The sequence below is a fragment of the Capricornis sumatraensis genome, chromosome 22 (assembly GCF_032405125.1).
Source record: "Capricornis sumatraensis isolate serow.1 chromosome 22, serow.2, whole genome shotgun sequence".
In the NCBI taxonomy this organism is placed as follows: Eukaryota; Metazoa; Chordata; class Mammalia; order Artiodactyla; family Bovidae; genus Capricornis; species Capricornis sumatraensis.
Window position 1 is genome coordinate 43,041,553 of NC_091090.1, and position 26,080 is coordinate 43,067,632.

Genomic DNA, 26,080 nt, shown 5'->3' on the forward strand with positions numbered 1-26,080 from the left:
ATTGCTTCAAGGACCCCTCTTTTTAATTATAAAAATGAAGTATCAAGAAAAGGCCAGGTGAAAAAACAAGTGTGACGTATTACTATGTAGGGTATAGAATAACAGAAAAGAGCACCATTAAGATTAGGGATTAAGGGGTTTCCATGGCAATGGTTAAGACTCTTCCTTCCAGTGCAGAGGGCACAGGTCCCATCCCTGGCTGGGGAACTAAAATCCCACGTGCCATGCTGTGGCCAAAAATTTTAAAAAGAAAAAAAGATTCAAGATTAACTACAGGGGCTTTTGACAGCGCAGCACAGGGAGGACCGCAGCCGGGACTCAAGCTCCAGCCCACTCTGCCACTTGCTCACCAAGTTGGGAGGAGTCCCGACAGACATTTCATGCTCAGACAGAATCACGTTAGTGGGTCATTTAACAACATGCCTGAGCAGCAAGTCTCCTCTGAGTGGTTGTTTGGAAGCCCCAGTAGGTTCAGGGTGTGACAGGAGCGTGCAGTTCCAAACTCCAGGTGAAGGAACGCCCATTAGAAGAGAGCTTATTTCTTTAGATGCAGTTATAGACTTCTGGATGTCTCTGTTCTCCAACTCTGCGAAGTATCTAAGTGGTATCCATTTAATCATCTATCTATCATCCTATGGCACACACTTCTAATTTCTCCAATCACTACCTGCTTATCATATATTTTTATACATATATATATATATATGTATGTATGATCCCCCTGGATAACCAATGAGTGTGTAGTATTTGTTAATCCCTCCAGTCTTCTTAGCCAGAGCAGTTGGTCATCAGTGGCCTGGCTCATGGTGTTAATGTAAGTATCCATTTGTGTTCTAGATCAGACTTTGATCTCTAGTGTTGATTTCATTCATTTAAAAGTAATATTTCCCCGTCACTATGCTTTAGCCACTGCCCTTGCTAAGTGGAGCTCCCCTGTAGGGCACACCCATGTGCTCCGATACGACGCTGAAATGCTGGCGGCCGGACAGAATTCATACTCTTCACCTCTACTGCTTAGGTGGCTTCCCGATCATAAGCCTGTCTGCCTGGTGGTCGTCCCCTTGGTGGTCCTATTTGAAGATTCTCTTTCCTCTCATGTGGTTTCAGACGAAGCTCCTCCACAAACACTGGGATAAAGGTTTTAACTGATTGGCTTTAGCTTGAGGGAGCTTGACTGGTTTTTAGCAGGGCTGCTTGTCGGCGCTTGTGGTTCATGCTTTGGCCGGATCTAACGTGATGGGGAAGACACCGCAGTCTTCTGCCTGGCAGAGGTGCTCTGAATTCTTATTGGAGGAACGTTCCCTTTTCAGTTATGACCGCTTCCTCCCCATTTCCAAATTCCATGGCCTTCCCAATGGTTAGAACCTGGTGGCTGTCCTTTTCCTCATGTATCCGACAGCAGGAAGTGTCTCTGGTATTTCTATTTCTGTCGACAGCACAGGAGTTCAGGATATGGTACTTCTGGGTAAGTAGTCACCTGCATTATCCCAGTGATAAAGTAAAATAGCGTATCTTCAAAGCTCTAGAATAATTAATGGTCTAAAACCCAGTTCATTTGAATTAAGAGTAAAAGCAAACCTAGTATTTTTAGACCATAATATGTTTTTCTCGACAACTGTTTTCACAGAGTCAGTGGCAGCTCTAAAGTAAAGAAGAGCTGAGGGGCTGGTGAAGGGTCCCAGAGCTTATTCCATCTGGGATTAAAAGGTTCCTTTTTCCCTTGAAGGATCTATTCTGCCGTTTGATTCAGTGCCTTAGGCATCTTGATATATGAATTAATTCTAATTCTCTGGGTCACTTTTTTTTTTTTTTTTTTAATTTTCTGGGTCCCAGGGCTTCCCTTGTGGTTCAGCTGGTAAAGAAGCCACATGCAATCCAGGAGACCTGGGTTCGATCTCTGGGTTGGGAAGATCCCCCAGAGAAGGGATAGGCTGCCCACTCCAGTATTCTGACCTGGAGAACTCCATGGGCTGTATAGACCATGGGGTCGCAAAGGGTCAGACACAACTGAGTGACTTTCACTTTCACTTTCCTCTGGGTCACGTAAATGCCCTTCAGCCTTTACGCCATCACCCTCTTTCTTTCCCATTCTCAGGACAAACAAGGAAGTTTGCGCTCATTGCATAGTTATATACTAGGCAGAGAATAAAGTAAGGAAGAAGGGAGCATGCTATGCCCAAAGGAAAAGAGGTCCTTTCTCTTCTCCTAAAACACTTACCCCTTTGGTTTCTTGGCCTGAGGCTCCAGGCTCACTGAGTTTTAAAACAGTTCTTCAAGAGGAAGAAAGTGATAGGGAAATGAAGGAAACTGTTAACACTCTTCTGATAGTGGACTGGTGATTTGAGAACAGGCCAGATCATCTTTGGTTTCTGTCCTTGCCCATATCTCAGAGTCAGACTGACATGCCGATTAGAATGATCTTTTTAAGAGTATGCGATATAGGGAAAACATGTACAGACATGGCTGAGTCCCTTCGCTATTCACCTGAAACTGTCACAACGTTGTTAATTGACTATACCCCAACACAAAATAAAAGGTTTGAATTTTAAAACAAACAAACAAAAAAGAATACGCTGTATAGGGAATTCCCAGCAGTTAGGGTTCTATGCTTTTCCCTCCAAGGGCCTGGCTTCGATCCCTGGTCCGGCAACTAAGGTCCCACAAGCCTTGATGTGTGGCCAAAATTAAAAGAATATGCTGTATAGTGAGAAAGGCTTAAAACAGGTCAATTAATTCGGAAAGAAAATGTTATCAAATATGTCTAAGATAAAAGTGTTTCCAGACTTGTGCTGGGATCAGAGGTAAAAAGAAACCTCAGCCTCTGTGCCTCTCCTGGACTCTGTGTATCCCGGCCACCTCTGGAGTCCCCGAGCAGGGCTTTCGGTCCATGGCAGGTGAGGGGAAGGATGCTTGGAGTTGCTCTCTGGCGCATCCGTGTGTTGATCTGTGGCTCCTGAGAAGGCCTGGTGAGCAGTAGGAATGCTGTGTCATGACCGGTCATATCACCTGTGCGTTGGGATATGTGTGTTTCTACACACCATTGACCAGCAAGTAGAAATAAGAATTAAACATCTTATTCAGTGTCTTTTAGCCAAAGCCCTAGATTATGATTTTGTAAAAAAAATAATAATAATAATTGGTGTCTTTTCCAGTTTTCTTTCTCTGAAAAAAGGTTCATCCACACTAAGTTAGGGCCCTATAAATGGATGGTGAGGACCCTGTCCTTTCTTTTTGACATCTAGAGTCTAAATAGAAAATATATATATCTCACTGTTTGAGAAATATATATATATATAATTCTGAGAGAACTTTTCTTCTCTAGCCCTTAAATGTAAAAATTTTTTTAAACTCTCTCAAAAAACATTACCATATTATTCACAATTTTTCTTCCAGAGGTTATAAGGCTGAATCAGAAGTTCTAATCCTTTCAGTTCAGTTCAGTTCAGTCGCTCAGTCATGTCCGACTCTTTGCAACCCCATGAATTGCAGCATGCCATCTAATCCTTTGGAGTATATCAGTTTCACTATGGGAAAGGTCTTGCCCAGCCATGGTCTGTCTTTGTGTAAGAAGGATTTTTTTTTTGGAGTCCATTTTTCACTGGCCTTTCAGGTGATGCATTTCAGGGACTCTTACATCAGGACTCTGAAGAAAAGTATTCTGCTATGAAAAAAAAAAAAAAAAAGAATTTTAGAATTTTACATCAGCAAAGAACAGTGTTTTTTAAACATCTGTTCTTTGGCAGAGTACTAATTCTGAGGAAAACATTGGAGGTAAGAGTATAATTTATTACTAAGTTTGTTTCCTACCCCAGATAATTAATTCTGGTCTGAGTTCAAAACCTGGCTCTGTTGCTTTGCTTATTAGCTGTGCCGTCTTAGGTTGGCCACTTAACTTTTCTGAGCTCCAGTCGTCTCCTCTTTAAAATGGGAATGCTGCCCACCCCGAGGTTTGTTGCAAGGCTTTCATGAGACGATGCATGCAAAGCATATAGTGCCTCTACCCTGAGACATAAGCCAACAGATGGTAGCATTATTATTGCTGTTGTGGTCATCATTTTTATTAAAACAGCTCACCTATACTGTGCATATCTAGTGATTTTTAAAATTACTTTTACTCTGTTTTGTATTCTTTAACCTTTTTTAAGCTAAAGTGCTATTTTTTCCCCCTTCATCTCATATAGAAAACCAGTAAAATATGAATGCTTATTTCACAAATTGATAGGGTCTTCTGGTCTAGTCAGTCGGTATCCATCATCAGGTGATGTGAATATTCCTCTTAATTTCCTTCTCTTATCCCAGAAATTAAAATGAGAGTCAATTTGTAGAAATAGGACACTGCACTGAATAATAGGCAAGTGTGTAAATCGCAGGCTAGTCTGAGAATACAAGTAAATCTCCTAGGTCTTATGTACTTTAAGGAAATATTTACCGTTAGGGTAAATTTCTTTGTTTACCATCCAGATTGTCTAACATACTGTTTCCCTATTATGGCCTCCTCACTTGGATGTGTCATAGCTTTCTCTTTAGTACACGTGGTCTGTGCTTTCCTTAGTCTTTGTCCACTGCATCCAGGTCATCAGCTGTTACCGAGCTAATGTCCTGGGACAACCAGTCAGCTCTTTAGGATTGAGTCCTACCTACACCATAACCACCCCTAGTCATAGTCAGGGCCCCTTTAAACAAGATCTGTTAGTATTTCTAATACCTGTTCACCGACATGTCTGTTGGTCATCTTTCAATCTGCAAAAGCAAAAAAGCAGAAGTAGACTTTTGTTTTTGTAAGTGAATTGCTTTCTTGGCTATTAACACCTGAGAAATTGGCAGACCATATACTCAATTCATATTTTCAAACAGATGCTGTGATCTGTAAGTTTCCTCCCACATTAGAGGAATTCAGGAGAAACAAATTTTTAGCCAAATTGGAACCATAAACCCTTTGTCAATGGGAACTATAAACCCTTTGTCAACTAAAACCAATGGTAAATGCACCTAAAAAGTGATGACATAAAATCAAATCCTGTGTGGCTCTGTCTTTGAAATCACCTTAGATTTCGTTGAGTCTTTCTTCTCGGTGGATAGAATACCATCCCTTTTTCCTCTACCCTCTTCTTTTTGTAGTTGAGCCACCTATCTACACATCAGGGTGAGCTCATCAAATTGAAGAACGTAATAATAGATGTGAGGAATGTTTCCATACAAGGTGTTTAATCTGAAATGTTAAGAAAAAGGAAATGGAGAGAATTCCACCTGACCGGGCCAGCTGGCGGCTCACAGACAAGCGCACTGAAGGGCTCCATCTGGGGGAGGAGACGGTTCTTGTTAGAGGCCTCGCTGGGGGTTGGGGGGCACTGCCTGTCTGAGTCACCGCTGAAGAGCCCCTTGCCTTGTCTCTTGGCTCACCAGACCCAGTTCAGAACGTGGTGCAGGTCCTGGAGAAACAGTACCTGGAAGAAAAGCGAAGCGCCCTCGAGGAGCAGCGACTCATGTACGAGCGGGAGCTGGAGCAGCTCCGCCAGCAGCTGTCCCCGGAGAGGCAGCCCCAGATCAGCGGCCCCGACCGCCTGGCCTACAGCAGCCAGACGGCGCAGCAGAAGGTGACCCAGTGGGCCGAGGAGAGGTAGGAAGGGGACCCGGGGGCCTGGGGCAAGGCCTCAGGGCCTCGGGGGAGGCCGTTGTAAGGCACGTCAAAGGGGGACAAACCTAGCAAAGAGGGAAATCTTACTTCCGTGTCTGAATTGTTAGCGGTTGCCTTGTCTTTCAAGGAAGGTTCCCCTGGAGAAGGAAATGGCACCCCACTCCAGTCTTCTTGCCTGGAAAATCCCATGGATGGAGGAGCCCAGCGGGCTACAGTCCATGGGATCCGAAAGAGTCAGACACGGAGAGACTTCACTTTTTCACTTTCAAGTATGTTTACTGTGATGCCAGTTGTTAAAGATTACACCTGCCCCCTTACCCTTCAGTAAAAATGGTGCCAAGTTAGAATATCACAGTTTCGTTTTGAAGTAAAGAACAATTGAATAGTTCTAAAGCATAAAAGCACGCTTCCCTGGTATCTTTGACGGTAAAGAATCCGCCTGCAATGCAGAATACCTGGGTTTGATCCCTGGGTCCGGAAGATCCTCTGGAGAAGGAAATGGCAACCCATTCCAGTATTCTTGCCTGAGAAATCCATGGACAGAGGAGCCTGGTGAGCTACAGTCCATGGGGTCCCCAAGAATTGAACATGACTGAGCGACTTTCACTGACTCAAAGCATAAAAAGCATTTCTTGTACTATTATTTCTCTTACTTTGGAATCAATGTAAATGCAGTTTTAATGTTAAGAAATCTGTGAATTTTTTAAATTTACAACTTTAAAATATTTGTATCAGAACTGAGGCAGCAGTGGAGGAAATGGTAACAACGGTAAAGATAGTAAATTATTACAAAGCTCTGTTGTATTCTTGCCACAGTCTAGGAATGATGCTTTTTTATGATCCCAACAGCACCAAGTCATGGGAAATATTATTTTAATCAGTCGAAATACCCTCTCAGTCATGCATTCAGTAAGTGAAAAGGCCAGGCTTTGTTGACAGTCCATTAATAACTCCTCTGTTGTAATAATAATAGCACCGGACATTTCTTAAGCATTTATTGCGTGTTGACACTCCATGCCACAGAAAATCCGAGTGTAAGTTTGCAGTTGGTCCTTGATATCTACATTCCACGTCCACAGATTCAACCAACCATGGATCATAGAGAAAAAATTCCATATTTAAGCAGACCTGTGCGGTTCAAACCCATGTTGTTCAAGGGTCAGCTATACTCTTTATTTCGTTCAGTGGGTAATTTTTGCATATTCTATGATGGGCCATGTACTTGGCCAGGAATTAAGTGTAGTGACAAGCAAAAAAGACATGGCCCCTGCTCTAGGGGTGCTTACTAAAGCTTCATAGGGGAGATGGATGTTATTAGTCAAATAATTATACAAATAAGTGAAAGATTGTAACTATGATGAAGACTGAAAATGAAAGTCACTCAGTCATGTGACTCAGTTCCATGACTCTTTGCGACCCCATGGAATAGACCATGGAATTCTCCAGGCCAGAATACTGGAGTGGGTAGCCGTTCCCTTTTCTAGGGGATCTTCCCAACCCAGGGATCGAACCCAGGTCTCCCGCATTGCAGGTAGATTCTTTACCAGCTGAGCCACCAGGGAAGCCCAAGAATACTGGAGTGAGTAGCCTATCACTTCTCCAGCAGATCTTCCCGTCCCAGGAATCAAACCGGGGTCTCCTGCGTTGCAGGCGGATTCTTTACCAGCTGAGCTACATGACAAAGACTACGGAGGCAAAAGATGTGGCTCCGGGAAAACATGTAATAGGATTTGGATCTAGTCAGGATGTTAGAGACACATTTATCAAGAAGCACTATCATTTAGAGTTGAAAAGCAAACTTCTGCTGCCCCAAAAGTACATACTTCTCACATTTACCAAATGAAGAAATCACATAAAACACTTTCTCCTTATTCTAGATCTCCTCCACTGTAAAGCTTACAAAAGTCATAATGATTTCTTTTTCCTAAAGGAATGTTTTATTGGGCTTTTTTTTTTGCATTTTCATATCAAAATCTATTCTTTTTCAAATATTATATAATTTAAAACATGGTTGGAAGTTAAGTTACCCCATACATTTGCTTCTCATCCCTGGTTACCAGTGGATAACCCATGGAACCCCAGTGGGAAGAGGGAAGAATAAGAGGTGAATTGGCAAAAATAGGTTGAAAGATAATTGTCTGAGAGGAGATTCTTAACTACTTTCTAACACTATGACTCACTTGGAAAACGGGATTGCAGTTTTCTTCCGGATGTGCTCACTTCCTTCTCTGCTGCTCACAGGGATGAACTCTTTCGCCAAAGTTTGGCAAAACTGAGGGAGCAGCTGGTGAAAGCCAACACCCTGGTGAGAGAGGCAAACTTCTTAGCCGAGGAGATGAGCAAGCTCACCGACTACCAGGTGACTCTGCAGATCCCTGCTGCGAACCTCAGTGCCAACAGGAAGGTAAGAATGCTCTCAAAGGGGAGGAGGGCAAGAGGTGCAGCAGTAGCTTCTGAGAGGTAGAACATCACCTTGACATCCGCAGAACATCTGTGAAGAGACCCTGACGTGAGCTGGAGGGTTTGTTCTTTTAAAGACCCCCTCTAGAAACCTCTTTGGGTATATATGATCAGAATATGAGAATCTGGAGGGCTGAAAGAGTTGCTAGTTTAAATGCTTTCTTTAAAACATTGCAACTTGGGAATTCCCTGGTGGTTCAGTGGTTAGGACTCTGCACTGTCACTGCTGTGGTCCAGGGTCCACTCCCTAGCTGGGAAACTAAGATCCTACAAGCTACGTGGTGCAGCCAGAAATAAATAGGAAAACTAGAAATGGATATAACTAACTCCTCTTGCTTTTCTCTCTCATATAAATGCCTCCTGAAGTGGGGGACGTGTAAATATCTTATAATAGTACCATTCAGAGAGAGTGACAAGAAAGGAAAACTCCTATGGTCCCTGTTTTATATACACAGAAGGATTCTCTGCAGCCACTCAGAAGTTTCCATCATTAAAACTTCAAGATTTTTTTCTTTAGGGAGAAACCTTGAAAAGTGATTTTTCCTCCATTCATTTTTCCCTCCGACGAGTGAGAAATGAGTCAGAGAGTATCTCATCAGCCTTCTTGCATTTAGTCTTTTGACCAAGTAGTTCTCCTTTGCAAAATTTACTCTAAATCCGTACTTACAAAAGTGTTTGTAAAGGTTTATGTGCTTTTGTGCAAGGATGCTTATCATAGTTACCTTTGTAATAGCAAACATTTGAAACAGCCATGATGTTGGGCAGTAGACTAATTAATCAAATGAGTGATACATCCCCATAACAGATCACTTTGTTGCTATTAAACATTTTGCTTCTGAAGAATATTTAACCACACAAAAAGGTTCACTGTGGAGAAAGAATTGGGATGGGAAATTTGTATTTTTGCTTGGTTCTGAGTGTGATTAAAAATAAAACGTGCATGCACGGCCCCACAAAGAAGATTGAAAATAAACTAGAATATTCTGTATATGGTGGATTTCATCTTTCTTTGTATACATTATGTGTCTTTTTCAAACTTTCTACTTGGTGATAATGCATATTGCTTCAGCAGTCCAAAAACATTATAAGAAGATTTGCTGTGTTTGGTTTTTTTGTCTTTGTTTTCCTATATTCTGCAGAGAGGAGCAATAGTGAGTGAGCCAGCTATTCAGGTGAGGAGGAAAGGAAAGAGCACCCAAGTGTGGACCATTGAGAAGCTGGAGAATAAATTAATTGATATGAGAGACCTTTATCAAGAATGGAAGGAAAAGATTCCTGAGGTAAAAGGGACAAAATGTCAAGGAGTTTGGTTGCATTAAAAGGACAGAATATGAGTGACTTAACCATTAGAACTGGAGAAGGAAATGACAACCCACTCCACTGTTCTTGTCTGGAGAATTTCACAGATGGAGGAACCTAGTGGGCTACAGTCCATGGGGTCACAAAGAGTCGGACACGACTGAGTGACTAACACACAATCGTCAGAACACACACATGTGCATCACTGAGTATCTGTAGTGATGCTGGGGACATTTATATTAGAAATGTAAAGTGAAAGTCAGGTGGATGGGTCATAAAATATGTGATCCTCACACAGATAGAAACTACGTGAAGAGAACACCTAGCACCTTCTGCATCTTTGGTACATTTCAAGTGAAATGAAGTGGGAAAAGTGAATTTGTGCTGTTTTGTCGGTGGTGTTAAAAATCAGCTTAGATGGGCCAGCATGGGTTTTGTGTTCATTAGCATATGCTCATGCTCTCCTAGCGGTATTCATGGCTGGGTGCATGCTAAGAATAATTTTAGAGAGCATGGTCCATTGTTCGGACGTTAGTAATGGAGAAAAGGACTCAACGAAGGAAATGAAGCAAAGCTCAGGGAGTAGAACCATGCAGGTAGGGTGTGCCAGAGAAGATGGGGAGGGTTGGGGTGGGGTGTGTGGTAGGTGGGGCTATAACTGATAGAAAGGCTTTCCACGCCTTTTCATCAGTTATCGCCCTAACAAGCCCCTCCCGTGTGCTAGTTATTTGTATGACATGATTCTGATTTTACTCTTAATCGATGTGGATAAATGCTTTCTTTTTGAAACATTTTTAAATAGCTGGTTTTAAATAGTATTAGGTTGATGTTTTCTTTCCCTACTCATCCCCTACCCCCAATCCCCCAACCTGTCCTGCCACTCAGGCAAAGCGACTCTGCGGGAAACGAGGTGACCCTTTCTATGAAGCCCAAGAGAATCACAACCTGATTGGCGTCGCGAACGTGTTCCTGGAGTGTCTCTTCTGTGATGTGAAGCTTCAGTATGCAGTTCCTATCATCAGCCAGCAGGGGGAGGTAAGGACAAGCCAGGCTGGGAGAAAATGACCATGGCCTAAGTGTGGTTTTTGTTGTTTTAACTCGATTTAAGTTATGTTCTTGATTTAGATCCAGAAACTAGGGTGAAGCCTCAGGATCATGTTCTTTTTTCCCTACTAATATCAATAGGAACTATCAACATTAATTCATGGCTTTAAAAGATTATTAGAACATGTTTTTTGTTTGTGGTTCACAAGGATTTTCTTTGTTTTAATCAAGTTAGAAATCTTTTGGAGACCAGATTCGGCTCTGTGCCCACATTGGCTTCTCTTTTAAGCTCTTACCTTTGTAATACCCTTTAGCTCCTTCCTGGCCCCTAAGTGGTCCTTACAAGATATAAAAGTGAAAGTGAAAGTCGCTTAGTCATGTCCAGTTCTCTGTAACCCCATGGACTGTATAGCCTGCCAGGCTGCTCTGTCCATGGAATTCTCCAGGCTAGAATACTGGAGTGGGTAGCTGTTCCCTTCTCCAGGGGATCTTCCCAACCCAGGGATTGAACCCAGGTCTCCCACATTGCAGGCAGATTCTTTACCATCTGAGCCCAAGGGAAGCCCTTATAAGATATAACTTGAGGGGATTATTTTGAAATCTGAAATATTCAAAGCAAACAAGCTGAACCATTCCATTGTTACCACCTCTTTAAAAAAAAATACCTCTCATATTTCAGTTATTTCATTATATTGGCCTTATGTCAGCCTGAAACATTTTAGAAAATGTTCAAGTTCAAACATTTTTTTTATTACCCAGTTCATTAATGAATGTCTTCATTTTAAATTTAGTAGTATCAATATTTCATGATGCTACTAAATTTAAAAGTAATTTGCTCTTTAATAACATGCAAACTTGAAAATACTAAGTTGTTTTTCATGCTTCTTTTTTTTAAAGTTACATTTTTATTTTACTTTTAAAATTTATTTTTAATTGGAGGATAATTGAACAATGTTGTGTTGGTTTATGCCATACATTGACATGAATCAGCCATAGGTATACGTATGTCCCCTCCCTCTTGAACCTTCCTCCCACCCCTTCCCACCCCTCTAAGTTGTCACAGAGCACCAGTTTGAGCTCTCTGCATCATACAGCAAATTCCCACTAATTATGTAGTTTACATATGGTTCGTGGTTCTTAGAGCAGGCTGAGGATAGGGCTCCACTCTGCCTGAAGTGAACCCAGAAAATAAACCCTAGGTTCCCAGCTGTGATGTGTAAATACATGTCTCATATTCCCACATGTGTAACCCCCCTGTGAACACTATGGTGTGGGAGACTAGTGAGCTAAGTTGCTTTTTCCCATGTTAAAAGTGGGCACAATTCCAATGGCAAAGAGACCTAGTAGCTGAGTCCCTAGTCAGGGTAACTTAAGCTAGGGTCCATGGTGGGCTTTGCGTGTTCCATTGATACCCCTAAAATTTTACTAAAAATGTATTAGGTTCTCAAAAAACATTAGGAGTAAAAAGCTTAAGAAGTATCGTCTTCTAACTGATTTCTCATATTTCCTTTCTTCCCTTTCTCATACTCCTTCCTCCACATTTGTCTCACTTGTCAAATACCATCAACTAATATCTCACAGGTCCTGGGTGCCAGGGCCGGTTGCTCTGCAGAAGGTGATCTGAGCTGTCTTTGAGAATGAGCCTCACTGTTTAAGATGACAGCAGCACCCCCTGCGTGTGTGTCCCCTTCACAACTTGTCGTTACAGCCTTAAAGTGTGGTATCCAAGATAAACTTGGTTGATTACCGCACTCCAGGTCTGCGAAGGTCGGGGTCATTCCTCCCATCAGTTTCAGTTCTGTGCCACAAGTTACAGGAGAGACCCTGCTAAACTCTCAACAATCCAGAGAAACCACTAAGATATTCTGGAGACTTCAAGCCCCACCCACCCGCCTTTTTTTTTTAGAAAAACCATCCTAAAGGAACTGTTTCCTTATAACTTAGTGGCTTTGTATTTGTCCTCCCTCCTGGAGTAGGTCTCACCCCTCCCCCTGCTTCTAGCCACCATGTGAGGCCTGTTTACATTCTCTGCTCCCAAGAGGATAGAGGCTGTATGAGCCCAGTGGTCTGACTGTTTGGTTTGCTGTTGTAAACGCAGTGCTTAGTCCTTCCCTGGCATCCAGTCACTTCTCCGTAAATATTTGTCGAGTGGGTAAATTCATCTCGTGACAACCCGCACATATCTCTGTTAGAGCAGTTAGTCTATACTGTTGTTCCTGGATTTTTAATTCTCTGTCTCCTTGTTTACTGTGAGCATCCAGACAGCAGAGCCCGTATCTATAAAGACGTGTTCTTGGTGTTCCCCACGATGCCAGGTATTTGATCAGATGAGTATGTGAATGAATATATGAATAAGGGAAATAAATGACTCCAAGTAGCAAGTGTTAGCTGCCTTTGTGCTGTTCGTGAACTGTCCTATAAGAAGGGTAAGAATGAAGATGATTCCGGGAGGCAGATTTCGCTCCAAGTAAAGCCTGGTGGTTGCAGAGCAGGTGATGGAGTGGACTAGCTCTGGAAGTTTCCTGTTGCTGGAGGTGGCCTGGTAGTCACAGTGGAGCTGCTCACTTGGGGTTATGGTTGCATGCTTTCCATCTCAGGTCGGTTTTGTCCACAGGCTGCCTTTTAACCCCACGGTGCTCTGGTTCCTTGACCCAGGTTGCAGGGCGTCTCCACGTGGAAGTGATGCGAGTTACAGGCGCCGTCCCAGAGCGCATGGTGGAGGACGACTCCTCGGAGAACTCCAGTGAAAGCGGGAGTCTTGAAGTCGTAGACAGCACTGGGGAAATCATTCACCGAGTCAAGAAACTGACATGCCGGGTGAGAGGGCAGGGCCGTGGAGGCTAGAATCAGTGACCTTCCCCATTCAAAACAATTTGATGGAAAATCTTGGGCATTTTGCATATAACATGAGTGAGTGAGTGAGTGAAATTCGCTCAGTCGTGTCCGACTCTTTGTGACCCATGAACTATACAGCCCATGGAGTTCTCTAGGCCAGAATACTGGAATGGGTAGCCTTTGCCTTCTGCAGGGGATCCTCCCAACCCAGGAATCGAACCCAGGTATCCCACATTGCAGGCGGATTCTTTCCCAACTGAGCTATGAGGGAAGCCCCTGCATTAAACATGGTACAAGTTAAACTTTCTGACAGCGAATGTGTTGATGGATAGTACTTTTTCCAGAAGTATAGCACACTTTATGATGACAGTTGTGTGAAGTTTCAAAAGTTTCTATGTATGTGAGCTGCAAGGAGCGTCTGTTGTTTAGTGAATCATGCTACTCTAGTAAAGGTTGCAGCTGTATCTGCAACTCAGTCATTAGGAAAGTTTGAGAGTGATGTGTGCATTTGTTGCCATGCTCATATACTATAGTTACAAATCTGTGGTACAGACTTCATTGCAGATGCTCTTCTATGCCTGTGTACTCAGTCATGTCCGACTCTTTTCCACCCCATGAACTGTGGCCCACCAGGCTCCTCTGTCCATGGAATCTCACAGGCAAGAGTACTTCAGATGTCAAATGGATGACTGATTTATTTCATCCCTATGAAAAGCATGCATAGTTTGTTTTCTTTATGAGAAGTATATTTGCGTTTTTTTTTTTTTTTCTTCTTCTTTCTTCAGGTAAAAATTAAAGAAGCAACTGGGCTGCCCTTAAACCTCTCAAATTTTGTCTTCTGTCAATACACGTTCTGGGACCAGTGTGAATCCACGGTGGCCGCCCCTGTTGTGGACCCTGAGGTGCCTTCCCCACAGTCCAAGGATGCCCAGTACACCGTGACCTTCTCTCACTGTGAGGTACAAATGCCACTGCAAAATGAACTACTTGGGAGGCTGCCGGCCAGGGCTCAGTTCAGAAGTCGACTTGTAACTTAGAGGTTTCCCCCATTATGAAACATAATATGTTTATTAGGCTTTTTAACCTCCAAGTGTACTTTATTTTTTACATACAGTTCCACTATATATTACAATTATATTCCATGGACAATTTGTAATAGATTCTTGAGATTACTTTTTTTTCAAAATTGTGCCCTTTTTTTTCTGGTTCAACCTAGAAAACACCACTTGTAAAATTTAACATATGTAAAGTCTATTAAGTCATTTTTTTTTGGCTTTTTAAATATATGCATTTAATTGAAGGATAATTGCTTTACATAATTTTGTTGTTTTCTGTCAAACCTCAACATGAATCAGCCATAGGTGTGTATATGTCCCCTCCCTCTTGAACTTCCCTCCCATCTCCCTCCCAATCCCACCCCTCTAGGTTGATACAGAGCCCCTGTTTGAGTACCCTGAAACCTACAGCAAATTCCCTCTCTCTATCTATTTTACATATGGTAATGTAAGTTTCCATGTTACTCTACCCATATGTCTCACCCTCTTCTCCCCTCTCCCCATGTCCATAAGTCTGTTCTCTATGTCTGTTTTTCCATTGCTGCCTTGCAAATAAATTCATCAGTTATCAAGTCATTGTTATTATGAAAACAAGTAGCCCATTTTTTTTAAAGCTGTGTTTACTAAGTCTATTTGTCAATTCTTTATTAATCTTTTGCGGTTGTTGTTTTCTGTATATTCTTTTAAATATTCCTCATATTTCTTTATAGCCAAAAAGTTGCTCCTTTAGAAGGGCGAAACCTGGATTTAAGATCCATCCTAGTTAACAACTGGCTTAATAAATACTAGCATCAGAGGCCTTGGACTCACTATGTGTCCTGGAGTTTTTTTTCACCTTAAAATGTGTAGTTTGTGCTAATTGGTCATTAAATTTATTTTCCTTTTAAAATTCTGACTCTATCTTCAAATATTCCAATCCCAAAGAAAGGCAGTGCCAAAGAATGTTCAAACTACCACACATTTGCACTCATCTCACATTCTAGCAAAGTAATGCTCAAAATTCTCCAAGCTAGGCTTCAGCAGTACATGAACCAAGAACTTCCAGATGTTCAAGCTGGATTTAGAAAAGGCAGAGGAACCAGAGATCAAATTGCCAACATACGCTGGATCATAGAAAAAGCAAGAGAATTCCAGAAAAACATCTCCTTCATTGACTACGTTAAAGCCTTTGACTGTGTGGATCACAACAAATTGTGGAAAATTCTTCAAGAGACGGGAATACCAGACCACCTGACCTGCCTCCTGAGAAATCTGTATGCAGGTCAAGAAGTAACCGTCAGAACCGGACATGAAACAATAGACTGGTTCAAAATTGGGAAAGGAGTACGTCAAGGCTTTATATTGTCACCAATATACAATATACCAATATACAAGGCTGTATATTGGGGCAGGAGTATGTCAAGGCTGTATATTGTCATTTAACTTATATGCAGAGTACATCATGTGAAATGCTAGGCTGGATGAAGCACAAGCTGAAATCAAGATTGCTGGGAGAGATACAATAATCTCAGATATGCAAATGACACCACCCTTATGGCAGAAAGTGAAGAGGAACTCCTCTTGATGAAAGTGAAAGAGGAGAGTGAAAGGATGGCTTAAAACTCAATATTCAGAAAACTAAGATCATGGCATCCAGTCCCATCACTTTATGGCAAATAGATGGGGAAACAATGGAAACAGTGAGAGACTATTTTCTTGGGCTCCAAAATCACTGCAGATGGTGACTGCAGCCTTGAAATTAAAACACATTTGCTCCTTGGAAGAAAAGCTATTACCAACCTTGACAGCATATTAAAAAGCAGAGACATTACTTTGCTGACAAAGGCCCATCTAGTAAAGCTATGGTTTTTCCAGTAGTCATATATGGATGTGAGAGTTGGACCATAAAGCTGAGCGCTGAAAAATTGATACTTTTGAACTGTGGCATTGGAGAAGACTCTTGAGAGTCCCTTGGACTGCAGGGAGATCAAACCAGTCCATCCTGAAGGAAATCAACCCTGAATATTCGTTGGGAGGACTGATGCAGAAGCTGAAGCTCCAATACTTTGGCCACCTGATGGGAAGATCTGACTCATTAGAAAAGACCTTGATGCTGGGAAAGATTGAAGGCAGGAGGAGAAGGGGACAACAGAGGATGAGATGGTTGGATGGCATCACCAACTTAATGGACATGAGTTTTAGCCAGCTCTGGGAGTTGGTGGACAGGGAAGCCTGGCATGCTGCAGTCCATTGGGTCGTGAAGAGTCAGACATGACTGAGTGACTGAACTGAACTGATCTCCAAATAAGAAGTTAGGTAGTATAATGTTAAACCAATTCAGCACAACACAGCCCTTCTATTTCCTTCCCTTTCCTGCTAATGGGAAGGAAATGAAAGTGGTTCCTTGCCTGCTGCTTTGTTTTGGGTGATTTGCTTTACTGCTCTGTCCATTCAGTGTCTATTTCTTCACTCATCTCTTGGCGAAAAGTTGGAGTGGGAGGGGCCTCCCTGGTGGCTCAGTGGTAACGCACCCACCTGCCAGTGCAGGAGCCACGGGTTCAATCCCTGACCCGGGAAGATCCCACATGCCGAGGAGCAGCTAAGCCAGCGCACCAGAACTACCGAGCCTGTGCTCCAGACTGTGGGAGCCACAGCTGCAGAAGCTCATGCACTCTAGAGCCTGTGCTCTACAGCAAGAAAAGCCACCACAGTGAGAAGCCTGAGCACTGATATAAATAAAGAGAGAAACCTTTTTTGAAAAGTTGGGGTGGGAGCATTTAAGAGCAAGAGTGCAGATTGGTGAAGATAACCATATAAAATTTAATTCTGTTTTTAGTCTCCTAAGCCATAGCAAGGAATAATCATAAATTCCTCTTTTTTTCACTGTGCTAATTGGTCTGTTCCAGTTGAAAGTTGGGGTAGTCTGGGGAAAAGAGACCGAACCACAAGGAAGGGAGGACAGGTTCAGCTCTGCAACAGCAAGCCGTGTGACATGGGTGGCTACTTTCCTCAGTGTCCTCTTGTATTAAAGAAAGGAACTCAGTTCAGTTATCTCAGGGTATTCCTTCCCATCTAATATGCTGGTTTCTTTGCCGTTTTCTGTCCAACAGCAGCAGTGATGGGGTTTAAGGTTGGGATCAAGCTAACATACTCTAAAGTGAATCTGTGTACAGTGAATCTGTGTAAAGTGAATTTCACAGATTCCTTTCTGCATAATTCCTGTCCTGTTCTGTTTCCCCCGCTTATCCCAGGACTACGTGGTCAACGTAACAGAAGAATTCCTGGAGTTCATTTCAGATGGAGCACTGGCCATCGAAGTGTGGGGCCACCGGTGTACCGGGAATGGCAGCTCCATCTGGGAAGTCGATTCCCTTCATGCTAAGACGAGAACGCTGCATGACAGGTGTGTGCTTGGCTGAGGGCTTCAGACGCAGGGTCAAGGCTTGCGCTTGGACAGTGGTTGAGAATTAGGACTCTGTGAGCCTATTTCCTGCTTTGTGAAATGGGAATGATGAAAGGAACTACCAGGTTTTGGAAAAATTCAGTGGGGAAAGGAACATCTTTTCAACGAGACTGAAACATCTTGGTATCTACTTGGGAAAAAACAACCTTGATCTTAATTCACCTGATTCCACAAAACCTAATTGGAAATGGATCATGACTTTAAATGTAAAAGATAAAACTGTATAGCTTATAGAAGAAAACAGGAGGGTATCATCTTTTAAAGTTGATTCTTTGCCTCTCCCATGACCCAGAAATCTTCCTTCTAGGTATTTACCCAAGAAAAATGAAAATGTAAGTCCATAAGCAGCCTGGTACATAAATGTTTATGGCAGTTCTATTCATAATGTCCCCCGAACTGTAAACAACCCAGATGTCCTTCAGTGTGAGAATGATGAACTGTGTTAGTAGACACACAATAGAATATTATTCAACAAAAAAAAGGAAAAGGACTCTGCCCCACTCTTACCCATTTGGACGAATCTCACAAACATTGTACTGAATCAGAGAAGCCAGAGCTAGAAGAGCACACTACTGCATGATTCCATTTATATGAAGTTCTTGAACAGATAAAACTAATCTGAGGTTATACGGCTACTGCGAATGGTATGGGAATTGAGTGGGAAGAGGCCTGAGCAAACCTGCTGTGGTCATGGGCAGACAAGGGGCACAGATGCGTGCATTTGTCAAGACTCATCCAGCTCTACACCTGAGAGCTAGACAGTTCACTGTGTCACACCTCAATGAATAAAAAGAACCTATACCATAAGAGGTTGTTTTGAGAGCTAAATAGGAAAATAATCTGTGATACACATAGCGCAGTGCCTTACACATAATAAATGCTCTGTGACTAGGGGCTTCTTCCTATTGCTAATAATGTGTTTGGTTAATAATGTCATGGATGTGACTTTCCTGAGGCTCCAGTGGTTAAGAATCCATCTTCCAGTGCAGAGGACGTGGATTTAATCCATAGTCGGGGAAGTAAGACTCCTACATGTTGAGAGGCAACTAAACCCATGAGCCACAAATAGAGACTCTGTGAAACTGCTGAGCCCAGGTGCTGCAACTCACCTGCCAATGCAGGAGATGCAGGTTCGATCCCTGGGTCAGGAAGATCCCCTGGAAGAGGAAATGGCAACCCACTCCAGTATTCTTGCCAGGATCATGCCATGGACAGAGGAGCCTGGCAGGCAGTACAATCCATAGGGTTGCAAAGAGTTGGACGAGATTGAACACATATATATGCTGCAACTAAGACCCAGCAAAGTCAAATAAATAAGAATAAATAAATGTTAAAAGAATAATGACTTGGTTGTTTGCTGGGACGTGTTTCTGCAGGTGGAACGAAGTTACTCGCAGAATAGAGATGTGGATCTCCATCCTGGAGCTGAACGAGCTGGGGGAGTACGCCGCCGTGGAGCTTCACCAGGCCAAGGACGTCAACACGGGCGGCGTCTTTCAGCTCAGACAGGTACCCGGTTTGCCTCAGCTTGCTTCATGCTTTCTCCCTGTCCCACCATCACAGACAGTTCCTGGAGCTCTCTAGTTCTTTGCCTCTCTGTTCCCTCATTCTTCCCCCCTTTCCTTTATCCTCTTGGCCTGTCCCTCCCGGTTCCCATTCCTGGCACCCATTTCCGCATCGCACCCCCGCCTCTGCAGGGTCATTCCCGGAGAGTCCAAGTCACAGTGAAGCCTGTCCAGCATTCCGGGACACTGCCACTCATGGTCGAAGCCATCTTGTCCATCTCCATCGGCTGCATCACTGCCCGGTCAACCAAGCTCCAGAGAGGGTTGGACAGTTACCAGGTGAGACCAACAGGTTTGAAATAGAGTTCAACGAAGATTGGTTAATACAGAACTAAGGCAGTCCTCTTTAGGAATATAACTAAGCTCTTTGCCTTAACCATGTATCTGCCCCACCCCCACCCATTCATATGTCCATCCGTTGCCTTTTACTAGGTTTAAAATACCATATTGGCTTAGTGCTGCATAGTAATAATTTTATTTATAAACACACATTGACACTATTGTGCTCGTTAACTTTAGGCAGGTTTTATTTTACATCAGGCCCAAATTATGTTGGATATGTGACATTTTTTTTTTTTTAATTAAAAGGTGGAACCATCTACGAGTTCATCACATTTGCCAATCACAATAAACTTTGAGATCAGGGACTTGTCCCCAGGGGCCTGAAAGAACTCACGTCCTTCACAGAGTCCCTGGCTTGCTATCAATTATAATTAGAGACAAGCTTCCCCGATGGCTCAGTGGTAAAGAATCCACCTCCCAGTGCAGAAGACCCTGGTTCCATCCCTGGTTGGGGAAGATTCCCCTGGAGAAAGAAATGACAATCCACTCCAGTATTCTTGCCTAGAGAATTCCATGGACAGAGGAGCCTGGCAGGCTGCAGTCCATGGGGGTCGCAAAGTCAGACACGACTTAGCAACTAAACAGCAGCGATTTAGAGACTTGGAAGAGTCAGATCATTGAATCCTGGTTCTCTCACTGGCACAGGTGAAGGCAACATGCTCTGTGTCATGAGGGGGAAAAAAGTTTCTCTGTAGAGTCTGGGCAGAAGCCCAGACTATCCTGAGAATGAGTCATCTTCCAACGCAGTTTCCTTTTGGCTTCATGGCAGCAAAGACTTTCCCGAAAGCTACAAAGGACATTGACTTGGACTGTTGGGCCAAAAGGAAGGCACAACTTTGTGAGACTCACCCCAGGCCAAAACTGCCTCAGACTCAAAGCCTGGGAAGAGTGTAAATGGAGCTATGAGGCTGGAGTCTATTGTTTCTGGGGAGGCTTCTCCACCAGACTTTTCCTTGTGTGTGGAGTAGATGTTATTAATAGGCTGTCCCTCGCTTGGCCATTAACTTTGAGGGCAGCTACAGGGCCTGGTAGAAAGAGCTCAGACTTGGAGTGAGGATACCTAGTTTTGTTTGATTTAACCGAGTCATTTAAACTTTGAGTTCTAGGACTTCGGGGTTAAGAATCTGCCTTACAAAGCAGGGGACACGGGTTTTGGTCCCTGGTCGGTGACCCCTTTACCAGCTGAGCCACAAGGGAAGCCCAAAGGAACACTTATAAATGTTGATTATTTGCACTTTTTAAAGCAGCTATACCTCTTGAGTTAAAACCTCAAAGAATATAGTACCTGCCATGCAAATTTAAGTAGTGACTGTTTTAGAGCTTTTGTTTTTCTTTGCACCATCCTGCAGGTCATGTCCAGTACCGTTTTTGTTGGTGGAATAGGACATTAGAATTACTTTGATGTGATAGCTGGAGCCAATCCAGAAAAAGCTGATTTCAGAATAGTTCTCCATCATGAAAGCTCAAGCTGGTTTTCAGTGAATAGAAGTATCTCCTTGGTCTAAGAAATAATGATAAATTAGGGCTATTTGTACTTTATTCATTAGTATGGGGAATTAATTCGAGGAAAGTAATTTTAGTATTGGGCTTGCATTTAATAAGTTAGAGTTATCCAAATGAAAATGATGGTTACCAAACTAAACCTGAAGTTTGTTTTAAAGTACACAGAGAATAATTTTACAGTATTTTTTAAAGCACTTTTGAAAAGCAGTATATTTTGAAGTATACTTCAATATGAAAACAATGTAATTATATATTTTTTAAAGTGCTTGGAACAAATAGTCTTTTATATGACCAGGCCACTCCACTTCCTTTTTAACATTAACCCTCTAATAACCGCAGAAAAATGAAAGAAGGATGTTTCATTTTAAGCAGATCCTGCCCTCCATAGAGATGGGTATTCTCTACAAATGGGGATTTCTTTATTTTTGTTTCTTTCTCTGTTTTTTGGCCTTGTAGCTTGTGGGATGTTAGTTCCCTGACCCAGGATCAAACCCAGGCCCTCAGCAGTGAGAGCCCAAGAATCCCCACCACTGAACCACCAGCGAATTCCCTTTCCCTCCTTGTTTCTAAGGAAAATCGTCTCAACTAAAACCCTTTTATTTTCAACACAATCATTTTGTTTGGCAAATGTTTTTGCCAAAATGTGTATTTTATGTAGTTATTGTAAAGTGTCGTCTTGGGTTTAGGACAGTTTTAGTTTTTCTCACCTGACTGGTACATGAATACTGGTCTGTCCTGCAGTGGTGGATGATAGAGCCGCGTATCCAAAATCATGGGCTGTGCTCTTACCACGAGTGAGTGATAGTTGCTCACTCCTGTCTGACTCTTTGCGACCCCATGGAATTCTCCAGACAAGAATACTGGAGTGGGTTGCCATTTCCTTCTCTAGGGGATCTTCCCCACCTGGGATCCAACCTGGGTCTCCTGCATTGCAGGCAGATTCTTTATACCGTCTGAGCCACCAGGCTAGCCCCACGTAGTCATAAACCCTTACTGTAGTGGTTTAGTATACAGAATCTCTGCAGTCTTCCCTTGGTATCCAGGGGCATTGATTCTAGAACCCCGCTTTGGATACTAGATTCCGAGAATGCTCAAGTCTTTCACATAAAATGGCCCAGTACACTCCTCCCTCTGTATGAGGAAGCTTCTGTGGTTGGTTGAATCTCCAGATGGGGGACTTGCGGATACAGAGCACTGACTACGTGGAGCCTTAGCTTCTCAGTGGTTTTTCCCCTGGGATCATGTCACAGTAACTGAGGTGTGGTGCCAGGTCAAGGGCACAGACCTGGCCTCAGTCCTGACCCTGCCACTATCCGTGTGAGCCTTGGGTTCAATCATTTCATCCTTCAGGCCGCAGCTGAAAGTGAAAGTGAAATCACTCAGTCATGTCCAACTCTTTGCGACCTGTGGACTATAGCCCACCAAGCTCCTCCGTCCATGGGATTCTCCAGGCAAAAGTACTGGAGTGGGTTGCCATTTCCCTCTCCTGCCTCATGGCTAAAACCAAGAGCCTGAGCAAGAAACTCCCCAGAGTCTTTTCTAACTTTGCCCACTCTAAATCTCAATTGGCAGCTCACCCAAAAACTAATAGCAACTTTGCACAACAGTGGAGTAAGTCTTGACCCAGTGGGGTTCGTTGCTGTCCCCAGCTAAGAGAATCTAAGACAGTTCCTATTTTTAAATGACTGCTTTCTCGATGAAAGAAAAAAAGTAAAATCTTAAATTCGCTAAGTTAACTATAGGCAAGTGAATTAAATCCCGTTTTTGAGATTCCGTTCAATGTTTATTATGCCAATGCTGTTTGTGTGTGCTGTCCTTTGTAATGTGTGTGTTAAGCTTAAAGATCTGTTTTCCTTGTGTGCTGTTTGAGAACCAAAATGCATGTCCTTTGTGTTTATTTTTTTCCTACCAGAGAGATGATGAGGATGGTGATGATATGGATAGTTATCAGGTATTACTGCTGCTGTCAATCCTGTGGCATGGGGCACAGCTGCTGCTAATTGCCAGCATCCGCAAAGCCGAGGGCAGGGAGGAGGAAGGACCGTAGAGCAAGAATATGCCGTTTTCACTCGCTTTTGATTTGCTTTCAGCATAATCAGGGACACAATCCTGTTTCTACAGATTTCCCCATCAGTTCAATATGTGTATGCAGATACTTCGATTTTGCCATGCCATCTCGAACTGCTAGCTTGTAAAGCCTTTCTAAACAATACCACTATCACTGTATTAAACTGATCTTAAGAACTGTAGTTATCCATCCATAATCTTTAAATAGACCTGTGTTTCCTATGTGAACCTGCAGTTAGCACCTTACATCCAAGTGAGTCACATTGTTCTAACACGCCATTTGATTTTTAAAGATTTTTGCTGGATAGGAAAACTGGAGACATTTTAAGCACATGGTTTTGTTTAGCCAGTTTTCTTCGTTCTGTAAAGCCAACCTTAGTTATTCATAACCTGGAGAATTTAACTCTCGGCCTTAAATCTTTCTGGAAATCTAGAGGAAAAAGTGCACAGGTGAAATTGTACTTGGTGCTGACCAGCCTGCAGTCAGTGGAATGTGGGATTACAGTAATGTCAAGGTGACAAACCAAGATGAGGCTTTCTGGGTCACTTCCCAGTCTCTGTGCTGATTCTCTACATAAATGTCATGAGCATGTTTTCTGGTGTGCCTTCCTCCAAGTAAAGGGTGGGTCCGTCATAGGGGACACCTCAGAAGTCCTCAGGTGTCTGTTCTTAATGGACCATCTTATGGGTTAGACTGGAATTAGGCAGTCAAAGCCTTCTGAATAGGGTTGGTGGGTGTCTTTCCTGCCTCGTAGTTTTACTGAGAAAGAAAACAAACAAGTAAAAACAAATCTTAGGGTAAATACCAGTATCCCCTTGAATCTCAGCAATGCCATTAACTAACGTCCTGTGGCTGGCTGTGCACTTCCTGCCCCGTGGTTCACAGTCAGGTCCAGCATCCGCTTCCGGGATTTCTCAGCATGGCTGACTGCATGTTGGCTTTTTGCATGGGGCATTTTTGGTTAGCCTCATGGTAGCAGTTAGAGGTAAGATCTTTGCAGCAAGTGCGAGAGGTTCTCTGCTGATCTCTTCTCTGCCTTTCAGAAAATACACGTTACCCAAGCCATTGAGCTAAGAATGGTGAAAATGTGATTCTCCATTTGCTGTTTTGAAATTGAGGGTCTGTTTCTGGTGCCCTTCCTCCTAGAATCACAAACCTCTTCAAATGAACAGCTACAACTTAAATAATAGACGCACATATTGTATAACAGCTGGTATAGTTGGAGCTTCTCTTGCTTTTAAGTATAATTATCCTTTCGGAAGTCCAGGGGCTCTGATTTTCTGAAAATCAGGATCCTCAATCAGCATGCAGGGTTCCTAAGGCTTCTGTGCTTTCTTGCATATTAATCACACAGCAACGTTTAATGGCCTTTCCTAATGAAAACTTTCCTAATCAATTGAAACACCTTTTGTTAAAAAAAAGAAGGAGTTATCTGTGCACTTTACAGGAAAATGTTTTCCCTTCCTGATGCCAGGAAGAAGACTTAAACTGCGTGAGAGAGAGGTGGTCGGATGCCCTCATTAAACGGCGAGAATACCTAGACGAACAGATTAAAAAAGTCAGCAACAAAAAAGGTACATGAGATGTTACTCTTGGCTGGGAGTTGCCTTTTCACTGGACAGTGGGGGTAGGCTGTTTTCCTCCCTTAGCTACACAACAGTATCTCAGATTTTTGACCCTGTCACAATTGTAGATATTAGTGAATTTGTTGCGCAAGGTTGGTTTAAAGAGGCCTTAAATTTGAAAGTAGTAAGTTTCATTACTTGAGTGGACTATGACATTAAATGTTAAATTCAGTTTTCATTTTGATGAATGCAAATGCCATCAATATCAACACGTCCATATGAGGTTTTCCAGGCTCAAATTCTGGAACTGCAGTGAAAGGGTCTCTTCTGAACCCATGACACGTGGCAGGTGGGCCCCGGCTACCACTGGTCGGTAACCATGTGCTCGGCTTGTTGAGGGTGGCCAGAAGTCAGCCTGCGGCTCTGCTCACCACTATCCAACTTCGAGGATTCCATTTGCTTCCAACGGCCAATAGCCATTTGGATTCTAGAGCAGAAATATACTTTTAAAATGCCAGTTTCTCATCCAGACTGCGTGCTTCACTCAGTGAGGTTGATTCTCTACCAAAGCACATGTCCTGAATGTGAGTCCACTTCACATAGAAGTCAGCGAAAATCCTCTCTCAGCAAAACATCTTGGTGTCAGTTTTTGTATGTGCTCAGCCTGCTAATGAAAGCCCACTTTGGATTTCCCTGGTGGTCCCTTGGTTAAGAGTCTGCCTACCAATGCAGGGGATGCCAGTTCAGTCCCTGGTCCAGGAAAATCCCATATACCATGGAGCAGCGAAGCCTGAGCACCACAGCTACTGAGTCTGCGCCTTAGAGCCCGGGAGCCGCAAGTGCTGAAAGCCGAGCTCCCTAGAGCCCGTGCTCCACACCAAGAGAAGCCACTGCATGAGAAGCCCAGGCACCGCAGCTAGAGTAGCCGCTGCTCTCCGCAACTAGAGAGCGCCCGAGCACAGCAACGCAGGCGCATCACAGCCAAATATAAATAAATACATTAATTTTTTCAAAAAATGATAAAGTGCTGGGAGTTAGAACTTCAACATATCTTTAAAAAAACAAACTCACTCCAGAGTTAAATTAGGCTAAGAGGATTGCAAAATAGATCAAATAAAATCCCTTGCATTACAAGTATGAAGGAGAATAAGTTCATTTTGCAGAGTGCAGCAGACCGTGTTTAATCCTCTGTAAAATGATGTGTGGTTTCATAAAGCAGTGCCCTGTCCATTATTCCACTGGATCCTTCTGACAGGTGCATGAACTC

At 43.0% G+C, this 26,080-nt stretch overlaps 1 protein-coding gene across 1 annotated transcript in view; it reads left to right on the forward strand.

The window, feature by feature from the left end:
• The window catches only part of KIF13A (kinesin family member 13A), a 196,178-nt gene that overhangs the window by 145,443 nt on the left and 24,655 nt on the right, over window positions 1–26,080 (forward strand). Inside the window, exons 17-27 of the mRNA XM_068961028.1 lie at window positions 5,404–5,617; window positions 7,877–8,039; window positions 9,235–9,375; window positions 10,280–10,429; window positions 13,094–13,255; window positions 14,059–14,232; window positions 17,559–17,710; window positions 19,147–19,279; window positions 19,468–19,614; window positions 23,093–23,131; window positions 24,723–24,822. Coding sequence (XP_068817129.1) covers window positions 5,404–5,617; window positions 7,877–8,039; window positions 9,235–9,375; window positions 10,280–10,429; window positions 13,094–13,255; window positions 14,059–14,232; window positions 17,559–17,710; window positions 19,147–19,279; window positions 19,468–19,614; window positions 23,093–23,131; window positions 24,723–24,822 — 1,575 coding nt within the window. The remainder of the gene's footprint in view (window positions 1–5,403; window positions 5,618–7,876; window positions 8,040–9,234; window positions 9,376–10,279; window positions 10,430–13,093; window positions 13,256–14,058; window positions 14,233–17,558; window positions 17,711–19,146; window positions 19,280–19,467; window positions 19,615–23,092; window positions 23,132–24,722; window positions 24,823–26,080) is intronic.